The sequence below is a fragment of the Pinus tabuliformis genome, chromosome 6 (genome assembly GCF_031772625.1).
Source record: "Pinus tabuliformis cultivar Carrire ecotype Pingquan chromosome 6, CPIR1, whole genome shotgun sequence".
Taxonomy (NCBI): Eukaryota; Viridiplantae; Streptophyta; class Pinopsida; order Pinales; family Pinaceae; genus Pinus; species Pinus tabuliformis.
Genome location: NC_142292.1, coordinates 920,370,346 through 920,390,767, shown reverse-complemented (window position 1 = coordinate 920,390,767; position 20,422 = coordinate 920,370,346). Strand labels below are relative to the sequence as shown.

General features: G+C 37.7%; 1 protein-coding gene across 1 annotated transcript; it reads right to left on the bottom strand.

Moving 5' to 3' along the window:
* Window positions 1-7,676: 7,676 nt before the first annotated feature.
* Window positions 7,677-8,165, bottom strand: LOC149261943 (uncharacterized). The gene has a single exon (XM_089372517.1). The coding sequence runs from the start codon at window positions 8,163-8,165 to the stop codon at window positions 7,677-7,679; it is 489 nt and encodes a 162-aa protein (XP_089228643.1).
* Between the last annotated feature and the right edge of the window lie 12,257 nt (window positions 8,166-20,422).

The window sequence follows — 20,422 nt, the reverse complement described above, 5'->3', positions numbered from 1 at the left end:
ACTAGAAGTTGGAGTAACGGGTTCAGATATTTCTGGTTCTTCGCCCGTATCACTAGCAGACGAAAAATTACCGACAAGCTCAGAAACTGAAACAGCTTCGGGATTATAACCTGTCTCTAAACTTTGGTAATCTGGATGGACTACCAAGGAAGATTCTCCTTCTTCAGGTGAACCTACTCTACTGTCACTAGGAGGAGTTACAAGGACCTTTAACCCTTCGTACTGACCCGGAATGTCTTCAGGAGATTCACCCCGCGATTTACGGAGTTTTCTTAACAAATCTATTCCGGTAACAATCTCAGGAGACTTGCCCCGAAGTCGACGGGACTGTCTCGGTAATTCCGCCACAATTAAAGATTTTTAACTACAACACACGAAAACAAAGTAAAAATTTCAAATCAAACCACCTAAAGTCTTCTAAAGAAGCAAACAAATTTGAAGCACACGCCTAAAGAATCTAGAGCGTCAAACCAAACACAAACAGTAGTCTTCCGGACCAAAAGCGCTAGTTGGTGATGAAGTCCAACCTCGCTAGATTCAGTACAGAAATGGCGGGTGGAACAGTTACCCCGGCAACCTGCTTAATGAATAGACCGGCACAAGTTCCTCCACTTTAACCGTCTCGAAGTGAAGTGAACCCCCCGGAAAATCCAAGTGAGTATAACCGACGTCTGCTCCAGGTACAGTGGGACCTTCCCTCCACCGTCACCTCGGTAGAACCCTAAAGATTATGGTCACTAAAGTTACCAATCACAACAATTACACCTGGGGGAACAGTCTAAACTCCGACAGCACGCAAGGGCAGAGTAACAAGCTCAATCCCCTTACCGGCTCCTTGACAGTAATCCAAGGTTTTACCGATAAGTGACCCCTGGCTCCTCGACAATGGTTAATCCGAGGTTTACCGTTTGTAATACGTACTGTCTGGCGTCGTTCCCAACGAGGGGGGAATGATCCCCTCACTGGTTCGGACACGAGCTCGTGCTTCTCCTTTAAGAGGAGCTTTCCCAGAGTGCAATTGAAACAATTGGATTTATTCTACTCAAGATAAACTATCTGTTTGGTTTTGTAGTCTTGGAGAGTTAAGTACTCACCTACTCCAAGACCCTAGCCTAAGCTATGTTGGTGTTTCAGAGCCCTAGAAAAATAAAAATTACTAGATTGATTTTAATTTAAGCGTTACTTTTAAGGTTGTTTCTTAAGTCAAAAGGTGATGGAAGTGAAACCAGTGGTGTGTTGACTCGACTCGAAACCACTACAAAATGCACCTAGGATGATTTACCCACTACTTTACTTTTTCGATGAATTGCTTAACTAAAAAGTTGAGAGAATGCAATTTTTATAAAAGCAACTTCTTAATTAAAGACAATCAAAGAAACAATTCGTTTGTCTGTTCCAAGCATAAAAACATGACCGCTCTTTACTTGCACGAAAAAAACCTCTTTTTCTTCCAAAAACTTTAAATGCTACTTGAAACAAAACTTTTAAAGGAGATGTTTTTGTATTTTTCTTATTTAACGAAAAACATAAATCTATTTTAATAAAAATCAATTGCAAACTATGAAATCTATGAAAATTCACTAAAAAAAAACAAATCAAAAGGAAATTACCCTAATTAACCTAATGAGGCAAAGCCAACAATGATTATTCTAAGGTGTTTTACTTGATCACAATCAAATCAAGGACTAGCTTATTGCAGAACCAAAAACTAGTCAAAACAAAACTCTAATCTTTTTGTTCTTTTGTAAAATGGAAATCAACACTTTATAAACAAGTAATTCGAAATTTGACCCAAAAGACAACTTAAATGGCAAGCTGCTCACACAAGGAGACTTTACGACAGGCCCGACTTCTAAGAAGGCTGACAAACCAGAGAGATCTAAGGCTGGACAACTTCCTACCGTCAAAGTCACTACAGGACCTATTCAAAAATCAAACCCTAGGCCTAAACTTCGTTGAAATCCACTAAAACACTCAAAGCTCACAAAACAAGTTCAGGTGAAAATTTTTGACAGGGTACTAAAGGATCTGGGCAGAAAACACTAAGAAAAAACAAAATCTAAAAGCAATTAAAGCAAAAATGGAGTTTTCCTAAATTTTTATAGGAAGACGCAGGCAACCCGTTAGAACAGGCGCGGGCCCGCTCTGTGCAAACGGCAACAGCGCGTCCAAAGACGCACTGTGCAGTACTCAGAGGGTGCGTCCTTCTGGAAAAGTTAAGAAAAACCAAATCTAACTAAATCTAAAGCTAAGCCACCCAAATACTAATTCTCACAGTCAAAAACCAGAAAATAAAAATGATTTTCTCAGAGAAAAGTTCACACAAAGGAAAAGACTTTCACATTAATGGCTTCCCCAGCGGAGTCGCCAATTTGTCGTGGCGGAAAAAGTCGTTTGTGCGGACACAACTGACCTCCCTAGGAGTCTAAACTCTCTAGCGACAAACAAGACAAAATGGAGCAATCTTTCTCTAAATACATCTTTTAAAACATGAAAACTACAAGTGTTTAGGCTTACCTTATTCCAAAACGCTGTTGTTGTAGTCCGTCCTTGCCGATCCGGATGAGCTCCTCCTTCACATCAATTCCTGCAACCACAAACAATCAAACAATTACCAAGCACTTGCATCTCATATAATAAAACATATATTCAACATGCAGACCAAGGAACACATGAAATAACTCATTAACACAAGCTATTGAGAAAAATGAACCAGTTTGTATTAATAACGAAACAAAGAAACTCTTACAACCTGGCCTTGGTGTTGTGCAAGTTCCTCCCAGGGTCCATCAAGGGTTTTCCTCTACTTTGACAAAGTTCACCCACTTCCAAGTAGAATCAAGCAAAGACAATCTCTCCTCACAAGGTTCTAAATGGGAGTCCTAATTCCTGCAGCATTTACCCAAAGAAAATGTATAGCTTCAACCTCCCCTCCCTCTGGCTTAATGTCTTTATTTATAGTGCTGTAAAGAGGTTATTCAGGTCCACCATCAATGGGATAATCCCCCTCTTTGGGTGGGATAGCTCCCTTATTGATGGGATAAGTTCCTCCTTAATAGGGATACATGAACCAACTGGAGGCGCATCCATTTCATCAAACCGACCTCTAGAAAGTTCTAGAAGTAACCACAAGTAACTTTTTTTAAGATGAAACTTGCGCATTTTGCCTTTTACAGAAGGACGCACCTGTCCCTTAACATACAGAGCGTCCTAGGACGCATCTTTTGTGAACATTGTGAGCGTCCCCGCAGGTAAGGCTTGAGAGAACCTGCGTCCCCAGAGATAAACACATTTTTTACAAGACTTTCTCTCTTCTTTGAGTTTGAGATGGATAGCAGAGGCATAAGACTTGCCTAAGGGGGTAGCATGACTGTTGATTGAGCCATACTAACTGTAAATAGTCATGGTGACATTTTTTAGTGTAACACCTGGAATAGACGCTTCCTCTGTAAATGTTTGCTTAGTTCTGGTTTTTCTCGGATGGGTTTAATAACATGCCATTTGTGTTTCAGTGTGCTTGACCTGTTATTCAATGGACTTGCCATTCTCAAATCGGTTAAATGTTTAATCTTGTCCTGTTGTTTGTATATAATCTCACGGTTTCATGCTACAGCAGTTTGCCATTGTCCTTAAGAAGAGTAGGAAAGTTATTATTTCCTTGCTGCTCGGTTTTGTTTAAATGCTCCTTTTTAACTGATACGGAATTCTATTCTTTACCGGCATATGGGTTCTTACTGTTGACATGCATTAATTTGTAATGAGAATATTATGGTCATTACTGAGTATATGTGTTTAATTGGTTTGAATATATATATATATATATATGTGTGTGTGTGTGTGTGTGTGTGTGTGTGTGTATTCCCGCTGTCGTATCCACGACCACGGCTATAGTGATTTATGCGGTTGCATTTTCGTTGTCCATTGAATGGAATACTACGGAATCTAGTTCTGGTTCATATTCCTCTTGAACCCTCTCTTAAAGTTATTCATTCTCGTAATAATTACCTCTGTCGGTATTTTTTTTGTTATATGTAATTGTTTTACAGTTTTAAGCAAACTGTCTCGTGTTGCCATAGACTCATATAGTTTCTAGACACTAAACTATGTTCACACCGTAACGTTAAGATGATTCGTCCAACGGGTTTTGATATGTCAGTTCTGATAACCCCAGCTGGCAGTCTAAAATAGCTCGAGGCCTGTTACATTCCTTCCTTTTAATAATGGATAAACTCAAGTTATTTAAAGATAACTTAGTCATTCTATTTATGCACTAACTGTTCGGAAAACCTACACAGTACTTTTGATCTCCGACTTATTGTTTGTATTTTTCAGGTTTTCCCTTTAACAGTTATCTAATAATAAATCGGTAATATTTGCCTGAACCAGATATATTACAGCAACATAATATTGATATGAGATTTTTATAATTTAATTGGTCTTCACCGCCAAACTACTGTGATTTTAGCTAACAGTATTATCTACAATCACTGTTGAACTAATTTTCTTCAAAAACTGTTACATACCTGGTTCGCCAGATTTGTATATATGCTTCAGAAGTTCACCTGTCATCCATGTTTGCTCTTGTCCACCCAACCACGAGATCCATCGCCAAGACTGGAATCTCCCCCCGAGCTATCTTGCAGGCCTACAACCCTCAACAAGATACATGCAACTTGTGCCTGGTTATCTGGTCCTGACCAGACTTAACCAGTTTTCTTGTTTCTTTTTCTGTCTGTCACTACAGCACAGAATTTTTGTCTCTACCCCCCTTTTCCCTTGGAGGTCTCTCCAGTTAGGGAGGGTAGTTTCATGCAGTTTTCATAACTGATTTCCTCTTCAAATCTTCCTTTCAGAGGTTGCCAGCATTTCAAGAAGTATATATTTCTTTTCAATATATATTTAACTCACAATAAAATAATATGATTAGAGTTTAAAAAAAAAAACAGTCTTTCAATTCTATCTTTTACTACAGTAAAATTCCAATATTTACATTTCCCGGGGTCATCACATCTCCCCCTCCTGAGATTGGACATCGTCTCGATGTCTGATTCCCATAAACAATTTTGGGTAAGCCTTTTTAATGAGCTCTTCATCTTCCCAAGTGGCCTCATCAGGCCCATAGTGCTGCCACTGCACTTTAACTTGGGTAATAGCTCGCTTCCGCAGCTGCACTTTTCTCTGATCGAGGATGTTCAATGGCTCGACCAGAACCTCGCCTTCCAGTTCGACTTGCAATCAACAACAATTCCAGTCACTCCCTTTCTGGAATAAAAATTTTAATTAGATCAACCAAATTAGTTCTTACCCATACATCCTGCCATTTGATCACATGTTTAAGGTTGTAAACATATTTTTTAGTATAGAAACGTGGAAGACGTTGTGGATTCTAATATGGCTTGGCAGGGCGAGTTGGTAAGCCACCGGCCCCACTCTTGCCAAGACCTGAAAAGGTCCAAAATAACAAGGTACAAGTTTGGCACAACCGCTCCATTGCAGGGTACTCTTCCTGGCTTGGATCCTTACATAAACATGGTCACCGAATTGGTATTCTTTGAACCTTCTTTTTCGATCTGCAAATCTCTTTTGTCTGTCCTGAGCAGCCTTTAAATTAGTCCGTACCCTTTTAACCATGTCCTCCATTTCTTTGAGCATTTCTGGCCCCAATCTTAATTTATCCTCAGGTCCACCCCAGCTTGAGGGTGTGCGGCATTTCCACCCATACAAGACCTCAAAGGGGCTCATTTGGGTTGACGTATGATATCCATTGTTATATGCGAATTCAACCAAATGTAAATATTCCTCCCACTGAGTTGGTTTTTGCATTACGCATGTCCTCCACTACTTGGTTTACTCGTTCTGTTTGACCATCGGTTTGGGGATGATAGGCTGTGCTGAAGTTCAGCTGTGTTCCCAGTTCGGTAAACAATGCCCTCCAAAACGTTGACGTGAACTTTACATCACGATCAGATATTATTGTCTTCGGAAGTCCATGCAGCTTGAACACATTCTGCATAAAAATGTGAGCAATTTGCACAGCCCTATAAGTGGACTGCACAGGTATAAAGTGTGCTGCCTTACTCAGCTTGTCTACCACTACCATAATAGAATCATTGTTCTTTTTTTGTCCGTGGTAGTCCTGTTATAAAATCCATAGAAATAGTTTCCCATTTCCATTCTAGAATGGGTAAAGGTTGTAATAGCCCTGTTGGGTGTAGATGCTCCGCTTTAATCTGTTGACACTTCAAACACCTTGCTAGGTACTCAGCTACATTCTTTTTTATTCCCGGCCAATGGTACTCTTTTCGAAGGGCGGTGATCATTTTTTGGTACCCTGGATGTCCTGCATAGTGGTTGATGTAAAACTCATCCAACACCAGATTTCTAAGACTATCCTTGTTAGGTACATACAGCCTCTTATTATAGTACAACATTCCAGCATCAACCAATTCATATCCTTGTTGACTTTTCTCGCTGGAAGATTGCTGCACCTGCTGTTTTATTTGCTTGTATTTACTGTCTTGATCTGCTGCTATTTTTATCATTTCAATCAAAGGATTCCTCCATTTACTGGATGAAATTTCATACAAACATTGCGCCTTCCGACTTAATGCGTTAGCCACACGGTTCTCCTTCCCTTTCAAGTGCTTGATTTCAAAATCAAAACCACTTAGAAAATCCGCCCAGCAGGCTTGCCTCGTATTTAAGGTAGGTTGGCTGAAATAATTTGTCAAACTGTGGTGATCCGTTAGCAACAAAAATTTTCTCCCCATGAGATAATGCCGCCACATCTTTAGTGCGTGTATAACGGCTGCCAATTCTAAATCGTATGCAGAATATTTCTGCTCATGCTCCTTTAGCTTTCTTGATTCGTACGCGATCACTCTTCCTTCTTGCATCAATACACCGCCCACACCTTCTTTACTCGCATCAGTACATACCACGTAGTCCTTGTTAGGATCAGCTATACTCAAGATGGGTGCGGTGGTGAGTAAATTTTTAAGTTGCTCAAAACTCTACTGACACTCTAAGGTCCATTTGAATACCCTTCCTTTTTTCTGCAATGAGGTGATAGGGTATGCTACCCTTGAAAAACCTTCCACGAATCTTCTATAATAACTAGCTAGCCCCATAAAGGACCTGATGTCGGCCACATCCTTTGGTACGAGCCATTTTATTATAGTCCTTATCTTTTCCGGGTCCACTGCAATCCCTTCCTTTGTAATTATATGGCCTAAGTACTGTATTTCCTCCTTAAAGAATTCACACTTGCTGAACTTAGCATACAACTGGTGTTCTCGAAGAGTTTGTAACACCAATCTGAGATGCTCCTCGTGCTCCTCCTTAGAACGGGAGTAAATCAGAATATCATCAATAAATATTAGCACAAATTTATCCAAAAACCCATGAAACACGCTGTTCATTAAACACATAAAGGTGGCGGGTGCATTGGTCAACCCAAAAGGTAGCACTACAAACTCGTAGTGTCCATACTGTGTCCTGAAAGCTGTTTTAGCAATATCTTCCTCTTTAATCCTAATCTGGTGGTAACCTGATCGCAAATCGATCTTAGAGAATACTGTTGCACCCTTCACTTGATCAAAAAGTTCATCAATCCGAGGTAAAGGATATTTATTTTTGACCGTGAGCTTGTTCAGCTGACGATAATCTATACACATTCAAAGCGTTCCATCTTTTTTCTTGACAAATAACACTGGGGCTCCCCATGGCGATACACTGGGGCGAATATAATTCTTGTCTAGTAGCTCTTGCAGTTGCATTTTTAATTCTGTCAATTCAGGTACGCTCATTCGATAAGGTGCCCTCGACACTGGTGCTACCCCTAGTGTCAATTCAATGGTAAAGTCTATATATCTTTTAGGTGGTAGCCTGGGTATCTCCTCTGGAAAAACATCCGCAAATTCTTGTATTACAGGAATGTTTTCCAGTGTGGCTGCTTTATCTTTTGAATTTGCATAGCCTACCTGAATGGCATAAATTTGACATCTTTTCTTTATACATTTAGCTAGTTGGGATGCAGTGATTGGCCAGAGCTGCACGGGGCGCTTAATCCCTTGCATTTCCTGTTTTTCTCCAAAGTCATCTTTGTAATAAATGGTTTTTGTTTTGCAGTTTACTAGTGACCAATGTTTTTCTAGCCAATCCATCCCAATCAGGACGTCATATGAGCCCAAAGGAAGTACATTCAGATCTACTACTACTGGCTGTCCTGTTACGGTTAAAGAGCAATTATTAATTTTTGCCAAGACCCGTCTCTTGGCCCCCGTAGCTAGCTATACCAGCCATGGATTCTTGAATTTTTCAGATTGTAACTTACACTGTTCTACTATATTTGGGCTAATATAACTTAAAGTAGCTCCTGGGTCAATTAGTACAGCTATAGGAAGATTCAAAATTTTACCTTCAAATTCCACCATAGTCAGCTGGTATTCCGCCTGACGGTCATCCAAGGCTACGTTAATCCTTGGTACGCTACGTCCCACTTCACCAACGGTCGATGCTTCATGAATCTAAGATATCTGATCAGTACCCTTTCGCTGCAGACAGTTTTTGACGTAGTGTGGTCCTCCACAGCCCCAGCATTGAACTGGAGGTCTGGCCATTCCTTCGCCCTCTGGCCTAACAGGCTGTTCACTCACTCTAGACTCACTGATTGGCCTAGCCCTGAGTGACCCTCTTGATATAGTTCTGTTGTTCTGCCCTTTTCCAGCTCCCCTACTTCCACTGCTGCGACTTCCTTTACTATTCCCAACTGTTTTGTTACCTCTTCTTTCATTCCATCTTTTATTTGGAGCATCTCCTTTCTGTTTATTCTGCTGGTAACAGATTCTAGCCTTGCGGATAGCTTCATCCATCGTCCTAGGATTGTCAAACTCGATCCTTTCTCTTATATATAGAGGTAAACTACTAACAAATCTTTGCACCTTGGCTTTCTCTTCCTTAATATAGGGCACATAGCGAAGCAGGGAGGTAAAACGGTTGATAAACTCGTCCATAGTCTGCTGTCCCAACCGTAAATCATGGAATTCCCTTGCTTTTTCATCATAGAAGTGCTCAGTCAGATATCTTTCTTTGAAGTATTCCTGAAACTTCTCCCATGTTATGGTCTGTTCGCTTACCCCCTTGACGATCTTAACGTCTTCCCACCACAGGGTTGCTTTACCTTGTAACTGGAAGATGGCCAATCGTGCCTTCAGGTTGTGGTCATAGTCATACAACTGAAAATATTTGTTCATGTTAATTAACCATGCTTTAGCCGCTTCTTCTTGTTCCCCATCAAAATGTGGGGGTTTAATTTTTCGAAATTCTCCCTGTAGCTCCACTCTCTGACGTTTTGAAGTCTGCTGTTCGAATACATTATCAGAATGGTCCTCCCTTTCTTCTAATTTTTCAGGTTCAGATTGATAGTTTCGTTCTTCTGTCATCCTCTACTATTCCGCACTGGGATTAGCTAGTGGTGGGTTCTGCCTATCCGACAAAATTTTCAGAATTATTTCCTGTTCTACCATCAGTCGTGCATTATCCTCTCGTAATCGTGCCATCTCATTCTTCAGTTCTTGAATCATCTCTAGTATTGCAAGGTTTGTGCTACGTGTCTTCTCGCCCAGCTGTACCCACAACTCTGGGTTGTCCTGAGGATTTGTTGTAGGTTCTTGACCTGCCATTGATCTATGCGAAGCACTGCCAGCTCTCTGCATATTCACTGTTTTTCTGTCTATTGTCTATTTGCGGTTATTTCCCTGTGTCTCACCCCTAAAAATGGAACAAGAAAAGGAGTTATTTTATTTAGTTCTCCATCTTACAGACATATGAGATGGTTATCTGTACATTTTTAACATGCTGTTCCAGAGGTCACAGTATTGTAACCATGCTCTGATACCAATTTGTCACGACCCTTCCACAATACATAAAAGTAATTTTTTTTATTTTTTATGGTAAAACTTATGATAACCTTACATAACATCTTTAACGTAACTGTTTGTCGCACATAGTATGTCATTACGTATAGCCGTTCGGAATTGATAACAACTTGGATATATTTCATTTCCCTGTCAAACTATATAGTTAATTGATTCACGGTTCGGCTCGTTTGCATGGTTTACATGTGTATTTATTTGGCAATCGGAATGTATGCATCGTTTACGACTGGGTAACTTTTCCGGCGATGAGTTGTTGGTTGCTATTAAATTTCATGGGCAGCTGTTTAATGCCCCCAGCACAGGTGTCCTGGCTCACCTGCTTGGCCATGTGAACATGCCGTTCTTCGTACCCTCGTCCTTCATGCCTTTGGTTCCCGCTCCTTTTCTACGGTGAAGATCTATCGACTCAGATCCGAGGGCGGAGATCCGTCTGAGGGTTTTAGAACTCTTCATAAACATTTGGAGTTTCCCTCGCGGCTCATTTGGTTCTGGAATAGCTTCCGGATTCTGCTTGTCTCTTCGCTCTTTGGACTTGTTTTCATTTTTCGCCTCCTCCAGGGCTTCATCTGCAACTCAGAGGTTTCATGCTCAATTTCCCGGAGTTACCATGCAGGTAATGTTTCATTTTTAGAAATTAGCCCATAGTTTCGCCATATGTTATTTTTTTTCCTTACGGGTTTCACTGCTAGTTCTGCATGCATTTTTTAACAGTTTTTCTCTTGTCATTTGGGCATTTGAAGGTAAGGATTGTAGCGATGCAACCTTTCTGCTTGTGGGTTGACGGGCCTTCAGCGTTTCGACCTCCTCCGCCGCGTGCCAGGTATGTAAATCGGCCATAGGTTCCTGATGCGATGACTGGGGTTTCCCTTATTGTGCCTGAGTTGGCTGTGATTCATACATGCTTGGTTTTTTTTGTTTACTGGCTTCCAGATTTCTATAATCTGATCGAGGATTCCCAGGACAGGATCCTCATGGTTTTGCATATGTTTTCGTATTCCCAGGTTTCGTGTTCCCGGCTTACCCTGTTGGGTTGTGAGGAACAGTCGGTTCCCTTGTGCGGGATATGCCTTCGCCTTTTACAGCAGTTGAATTATTTTGAAGGCAAACTTGTTTTCTATGATTAATCAACCAAATGTAACTATTTATGTATAAATGATAAGGCTACTGTTGAACTGGCCGCGGAATATGGACCACTCTGTTCAAAGGGTGTTTTATTTACATTTTTGATGAATATATTTCGTTTACACTTCCAGTTTCATCGTTTCCTGGAATAGACGCTTGCTCTGTAAATGTTTGCTTAATTCTGGTTTTTCTCGGATGGGTTTAATAGCATGCCATTTGTGTTTCAGTGTGCTTGACCCGATATTCAATGGACTTGCCATTCTGAATCGGTTAAACGTTTAATCTTGTCCTGTTGTTTGTATATAATCTCACGGTTTCATGCTACAGCAGTTTGCCATTGTCCTTAAGAAGAGTAGGAAAGTTATTATTTCCTTGCTGCTCGGTTTTGTTTAAATGCTCCTTTTTAACTGATACGGAATTCTGTTCTTTACCGGCATATGGGTTCTTACTGTTGACAAGCATTAATTTGTAATGAGAATATTATGGTCATTACTGAGTATATGTGTTTAATTGGTTTGAATATATATATATATGTATATATATATATATATATATATATATATATATATATATATATATATATATATATATAGATATATATCTATATCTATATATATATATGTGTGTGTGTGTGTGTGTGTGTGTGTGTATATACTCCCGTTGTCGTATCCACGACCACAGCTATAGTGATTTATGCAGTTGCATTTTCGTTGTCCATTGAATGGAATACTACGGAATCTAGTTCTGATTCATATTCCTCTTGAACCCTCTCTTAAAGTTATTCATTCTCGTAATAATTACCTCTGTCGATATTTTTTTTGTTATACGTAATTGTTTTACAGTTTTAAGCAGACTGTCTCGTGTTGTCATAGTCTCATATAGTTTCTAGACACTAAACTATGTTCACACCATAATGTTAAGATGATTCGTCCAGCGGGTTTTCATACTTCAGTTCTGATAACCCCAGCTGGCAGTCTAAAATAGCTCAAGGCCTGTTACATTCCTTCCTTTTAATAATGGATAAACTCAAGGTATTTAAAGATAACTTAGTCATTCTATTTATGCACTAACTGTTCGGAAAACCTACACAGTACTTTTGATCTCTGACTTATTGTTTGTATTTTTCAGGTTTTCCCTTTAACAGTTATCTAATGATAAATTGGTAATATTTGCCTGAACCAGATATATTACAGTAACATAATATTGATATGATATTTTTATAATTTAATTGGTCTTCACCGCCAAACTACTATGATTTTAGCTAACAATATTATCTACAATCACTGTTGAACTAATTTTCTTCAAAAACTGTTACATACCTGGTTCACCAGATTTGTATATATGCTTCAGAAGTTCACCTATCATCCATGTTTGCTCTTGTCCACCCAACCACGAGATCCATCGCCAAGACTGGAATCTCCCCCCGAGCTATCTTGCAGGCCTACAGCCGTCAACAAGATACATGCAACTTGTGCCTGGTTATCTGATCCTGACCAGACTTAACCAGTTTTCTTGTTTCTTTTTCTGTCTGTCACTACAGCACAGAATTTTTGTCTCTACCCTCCTTTTCCCTTGGAGGTCTCTCCAGTTAGGGAGGGTAGTTTCATGTAGTTTTCATAACTGATTTCCTCTTCAAATCTTCCTTCCAGAGGTTGCCAGCATTTCAGGAAGTATATATTTCTTTTCAATATATATTTAACTCACAATAAAATAATATGATTAGAGTTTAAAAAAAAATAGTCTTTCAATTCTATCTTTTACTACAGTAAAATTCCAATATTTACATTTCCCGGGGTCATCACAGTAACATTCAACTGAATAGAATATTAGCATAACGCTCTCGTGACTGGATATGATACTCACTACATATTGAAACGGGGTTTTCCAAGACGACAGATTAGGGTAATTGCATCTTGAAACTGGGTTTTTCGATACGACGAATTAGGTTTAGGTTTAGGAAGAAAGAACAGAGTCTCATTCTTTTGTTTCATTGTTGCTAATATTAGATTGTTTTATGGTCCTGTTTGCAATTGAGAGAAGTTAATTGTTAGCCTCTATTGCATATTATATTCCCCTAGTCAGCTGTTATATTCCGTCTAGAATATTAGCAGAACGTTCTGGTGATCTTAAAAGGGGGTTTTCCAAGACAACGGATTAGGTTTAAGAAGAAAGAACAGAGCGTCACTCTTTTTTTCTGCTATGCATATATTTGATTTACGTATACTTTGTCTGGATTCAAATTGAGAGAAGTTAATTGTTAGAAGTCTATCTCTAATTTATTCTTTTTGGGTTGATTTGGACCAAACCATCATGGCTTAATTCATGGTGTGCGAGTGATGGCAGAGTTGTGGGACTCTATTTGGGTTGATTTGGACCAAACCATCATGGCTTAGTTGTGGGACTCTGTATCTCCAAACTCTTAATAGCTAAGCCCAATCCAACCTCAAGATGAATGGAGAAAGACTGTGTTGGCGGCTAAGAAATAGAAACAACATTATGAAGATAAAAATTAAAAATGTTTTAAGAGTACGACCATCACCCATAAATCAAACATCTAAACTAAAAACCGATTCAAACAAAGAGCAACGTGAAATCTGAAAATAAAACTCTTGGCTTAAATTAAATTTGTTCAGAACTATTAAACCATTTCTGCTTCACTAATTCACCTTCATTTTCCTGATTCCTAAATCTACCTGAATGGGAAAACTTATTCTTTAAGATGCAACTTATTATTTATGTTCTCAATATATATAGTGAAGCCCAACTTTGTATTAGGTATACAGATACATTTTTTTACCAAAGAGTTCTAAATCTTATAAGTAAATTGATATTTAAAGAAACAACACCCGAATCAAGAAGGTATTGAGAAGTAACTGTAAGGTGCCTTTTAACCAATGTTCTCAATATATTCTGTGAAGCCCAACTTTGTATTAGGTATGCATATACGTTTTTTTGACCAAAGAGTTCTAAATCTTATAAGTAAATTGATATTTAAAGCAACAACACCCGAATCAAGAAGTTATTGAGAAGTAAAGAAGCAACAACACCATTTTTTCTGCCCTAAGTGCCTGCTACTCTCTTTTCAATTATGAGGTAATTCAGAGAGAAATCACACACTATACTTATTTTCCATAGCTATTTCTATATTTTCATATCTAGAAATTAGAAAGAGGTCTTTATATTTTTTAACTAAAGAGTTCTGAATCTTATAGATAAATCTATATTTAAATCAACTACACTACAATCAAGAAGCTATTGAGAAGTAACTGCCAGGTACCTTAAACTCCCTGGTTTGTCCTTTCTAAATGCGCAGTAAAGAAGCTGAAATAATCAAGAACACCAAAAAAAATTCAGATATAATCAATAAATTCATAATACTAAAATGAAAGAGATTTAATAAAACAAATGAAAACGAGATTTGCCTCAACTCATCCATCCATCGAGAAGTAGCATGGAGCTTGCATTGGATGGTTTGGTTAGGCTATAGAATTGTACTGAAATACCTCTGCTTGATGAATTTTCCCTTCTCTGCTTCTTGCTTTGTGGCTCACAGACTTAATTTCACCCAAAAGGAACACACAAACAAAAATAATAATGACATACATGCAAACCCACACAGAGACACAGAAACATAAGAATAGACAAACACAGAGATGAAATAGGTGAGCGTTGTCTCATACTGATCACATCAGACTACCACCACGTCAAGAGGAGCGAAATAAAATTCGAAGATAACGTATATCTGGATTTTCCGGCTTTTCCTATTCGTGTATACTGCTTTTTCGGGGTTTGCAGTTGGTGTGCCCTGCTTTTTCCAGGTTGTCAAATTTTATTCTAAATATAGAGATAACGGTTAGGTTTTTCGAAATCCTACATATGTGCAGGGACAATTTAAATAAATTGGAGAATGATAATTAATTAATTGTCATATTAATTATCGGTCATATTAAGGCTAACTTCTCTCGTATTCTTCGTCGACTTCACGGTCATATTTGTAGATGATGGAAGATTGCATCCAATTCAATATAGCATGCAAAGAGATTTAAACCACAATGTCAACGATCAGGCAAAATAAAGGTTAAGAAGACTTCATGTATTCATGCAAAGAACTCATTCATTTGGAACAAAAGGTCTCCAAACATAGCCAAATGAGTTTTCACCAAATTCCTTTCCTTTATATTTTTCCTTACTACGATGGAGTCTTTATATGTACTAACAGATCACCCTACTGTTATTCATATATACAAATCAACTATTACCTTGTCATCCTAATACCAAGCATGTTACCTTGCAACTATTCACACATGTCAGTCACATGTTCCAAAGATCAATACATAATGTATATTAATTTGAAATAAACCTTTACCAAGATTGATAGTCATGCCATAATCAACTCACAGTCATTAATCATAATACTACAACTAGCACCGACTTACACTCAAGTGCATATTAGTTGTCCCAACGCATATTGTGATAGTAAAATAATCTTAAAACAAGATAATTCCTTCATGCAATATTATAGACACATACACATATAATGCAATTAATCAAACATTGAGACAAAATGTAAACATATCATGTTAGATAAACCAAACATATGACAAAATCACACTCATACCTCAATGTATCTCAGGGCAGGTTATCACATCTGCACAAGTCAGTCCATATTAGTATGACACAATATCACAATTATATTAACTGATACATGAATATCATAACCATAACTATATGCACAAACCGATCCAAAGTAGCATCAACATCCATCTCACCCAACATATAAACATCATAACATACCAACAACATCATGATGACAGAAACTGCATAATGACCACCATGATGCAGGTCAAACCTACTATGCATTCATAACCATAACCATGAACATGCATTCATACATAACAAAATGCATCTAGCCAGATGGGCTGAATGGGATATCCATAACCATATCCAGTCCAAGTGTTTGAACCATGCTCTGATACCACTCTCTAGCACCCTCCTTCAACGTTTACCCAACTTCTCTAGTCTATCGGGTAAACATGTGATGAAGAGTTACAATGATATGACTCAACCTCCTAAGTATGATTGAGGAAGTGGAATCAACAAACTAAAACCTCATTTACCTCCCTCAAGAGCTACAAGAATCTTCAAAGCTAAACAACCACTCCAGGTGCCTAAACCCTGAGCTAACTTGCGCTTTTAGTGATCTAGGCCCACAATCATATGCATAAAAAGGCCTCCATGTGAATGTAAGCCTGCAGTCACATGCATAAGCTTACAAGGTAGCTAATGTAGTCCTAATTCCTTAGTTCTAAGCCTGCGTCCCCAAAATAATTTCCACCTTTTCAGGGCTTGTCTCCCAAACACTACCCAAAACTTAGTGAGACTTTCTACAATGATATATAACATCAAGACAAATCCATTCATAAAAAACTTAGCCAATAAATTTATCTAACCAAGCCTAACCATGACAATCATTTCAAACATATGGCGAACATGAAATCTACAAGTAATGAATGCATATATGAACATAGGGGCCTAGAACTTATCTGAGATTCACCAAGATGTCTAATGAACTCTCATAATAGCTCCAATAATATCTATTATCTGATGCATTCATTAACTATTCATAAAAATTTCAAACATATGAAGAGCCATAGCTAGAACCTATTATAAAACCATGCTTATAACCAACATATAACCAGAATAATAACAATGATGGAAAATCCTTCAAAGCCACATAATAGCAAGTGTAAATACTCATGAAATAAAAGAGGAAAAAGATTTTTTATTAACATATGAAAAATCCAACCAAGTCAGGGACTTCCACGTACCACCTGACCATAGATTGGGTTGAACCAAATCTCTCTTTCAGCCTATCACACCCTTGCCATATTCCAAGCATGAATGTATGATCATATGGAATAAACCAACCAAAACCAAACCGGGTCTTCCAAATGCCAAACCACCTCAACCATCATCCAGTGATTCCACCTCATGCTCAGACATCACCAACACCAACTAGATCGGTCTCTACCCAAGGTGTCGAGGGCTCTATAGTGTTTGTTCCAACCAGTCTCTAGGACTAGTAACTCAACCCACAACTACCACAGGGCTATAGAGAATTTATCCAGCCAACGTTCTATGACTAGTAACTTAACCCATCAAGGGCTCCAGATCATTTTTCCAACCAAGGCTCCAGGATTAGTAACTCAACCCAAGCTATTCTAGGGCTTCCAGAGTCTTTGTCAAACCAAGGCTCCAAGAACTAGTAACTCAAACCAAAACCATAAGTGCATGAGCAACAATAATAAAACATTCAAGTGGGAAACCCACAACACCATGGATATCGAGGAAATGACAAGGATCAAAGCACTGTCAATCTAGGGAATCCTCCATGCCAGTGACAACACATAACTAAGAAACCAGATGCATGTACCATGAATTCCAAAACTAGCAAGGAAGTCATACACGTACCTCAATAATTGCAAAGAAATCCAACTGTAGCTACTGATCCAAATATTCCCTTGTGCTTTCTCACTTTCCCTTTCCTTCTTTCTCCAATCCAAGTGAATACTAGAGTGCTCTAAGCATGTTCCAAGAATAATCTAAGTGTGAGAGAATGAGACAATAGAATAGAGCCCCAAAATTGAACTGACGAAAGACTGTCAAGTGATCCTCAGAAGCCTTTTTATCATTAAGGCCTCTATTTTCCTTATTTTTCTTCATTTTCTTTCAACTTCCTCCTCAGACAATTTTATGACCTTTAACCTTCCTTTTCTCCTATTTTCCATTATTTTCATAAATAAATGCCAATTAATGCCCTTTTTTTCTTTGCCATTTCCTTTGCCAATTTCCTTAGCCATAAATAAACCGAAAGTGACACCTACTATGATGTTTTTCCCAGCATTCATCTTAGAATATGTGTCCCATTACCTTCACCTTATATTTCTTTTACATGGATATTCAGCTAGGGGGTGTTACAGAATCATTTCGTTTGAGCATTAAGTGAGCAATACTAATGTAAGTAGGAAAAATTCATTATAGACTTCACTATTCATACATGATTTATTTCTTCATTTATGGTTAGTGGCCCAACCAATGGTTAGAGGTTGAAATTTATAGAATATACGCCTCACCCGTAATATTGAAGTTTGTCTAATAATATCTTGAAAACATTGAGTGGAATTTTTAATCTAAAATATATTCATTTTATTTATTCTTTTTGTTCAGTCAACTTTCATGTGCATTCATTGACCATTCTGCCTCCATAGAGACATTTCCATTTGATACTTTAGAGAAATCTTATTCCAAGGGGTGTTACTCAATAAAATTTCCACTTGCATATCATTTCCACTTTTAATTGACATCACTAATTCAATTCTAAAACAAGGATCAAAAGATTACAAAAAACCTTAAACACTTTTATTTTAATAGATTAAAAATATATTTTTTAAAATATAATACTTAGAGGTTTAGTTAGTAATGGTTTTAAAATTTTCTAGATTAATTAATTTTTATAAAATATAATCTCATTATTTTAACGCGTTAATAAAGATAAGCTATTAGGTTTTAATCTCATTATAGAGAAATAAGATAAGAAAGGAACAATTCAATATCAACCAAATTTTGCACAATAATAATGTTCCACTCTCTTTACTTATGGCTGGGGCATATTGTAAGATTAAAACCTAATGTCTGAAGTACAGGTGGAATTTAATGTCGAAACATAGAGTTCACTACTTATATTTGGTTATTTCGTCATCTGTAGGTGGAGTACACTATAAGACCGAAGCCTATCTCCAAAGTATCATGCACAGAATAAAGTGAATCTTCGTCATAAAACTTGAACTCAATTAAGAATTAAATGCAAGGATGCAATATTCATCATTAAAATTGACAAATTGGGGTTGGTGAATTTGCTTTGTCACACTTGATTTTCAGAACAACATTTCCCTAAAGTAAAAAACATTCGAACATAATATGATGTGCACCTGAAAAGACTTGCCAATAGGTAACATTTTCCTTCAAGTATCAAAGATTCCATTAACAACCACACTTTCCTTTACCACATTGGCCTCTTCTCCACCTTGACTATGCATTTGGGGATACAATCACCATTATCTGCAGAGATACATCATTATGTGCAACTCCAGTGCACCACGACCACTAGATTATTGATGTTGCTATGATTATGTGTGTGTCGGGTGAGGTCTATGACACAAAACCTCAAGGATCCTCAAATTTGAATAATGGTGTACAACGATTAACCAAACCATTTTGTCGAGCAATTGTCATATCCATACATCTTATCCTTTTATGGAATGCACAAACAAATAATGCCTTTATTGGAATTGGAAAATCGGTTTATTCAATGGGATATCCTATATTAGGTGTTATGCATACAACAATATATCTGTGAGCAATGCATGACGCCTTTATGGATCCCATAGGTACTCGATTTTCAACACTAATTTATCTTCGTATTTGCAACAGAGTGAGGAAAAATTGTCTACAATTAATTAACGTTTTATGGATCCACTCATGCAACATCATTTCCATGACTTCTCTGTGCATATGAGCTCTGTTTATTCATTCTTTACCTTGTATGATGTTTCACTCGATTGAATTTTTTCAGCGTTTTCACACTTTTCTAACATCGGTTGTTAATATTGTGTAGTGTTTCGATGCATCGATCTTGTTGACTGGAACATCTTGTGACCTAAGTGAACATGAAGCTCCTCCAATTCTCATATGCAAACCTGAGGCTTTTGTGATCATAAACAATAGCAAAGAAGAAGTAGAGGTCAAATGCAACATTGTATTCTCAGAAGGGTTATATCCATATGAGATCAAGAAGAGCACAGTTTATAGACAGTCGTAGCTAGAAGGAAAGGGTATATATACGTATAAAACATTAATAATTTATTAGTTCGACGCATAATAGATTTATATCCATTAAATTTCAATGAAATGTAAGTCAAAAGGCCATAGACTAGTGATCGCATGAATGTTCTACAAAACCTTATTCTTGGTTGCTCAAAAGTATAATATTGTTGCTCTTTCTACATAGTTTCTTTCACAACACTAACAAAGCTGAAGTATCAATAAAATGCATATATAGAAAAGGCAGTAGGTGCATTAAGGTAAAAAATATTTATCGTGACACAATTTTGTAAAAGGAATATTTTCTTATGTTGTCATTTAAATCTTATAAAGTCTAGTGAGAGCTTAAAAAATCTTCTCTCTTTTCATATTTGTTGAATTGATGAATTACATCTAATTGCTAAATTAACGATGGATCAATACGGTTTTGCTTTTTGAGTCAATGGTTCTTTTAAAGATGGTTGAATTAACGATTAACAGTG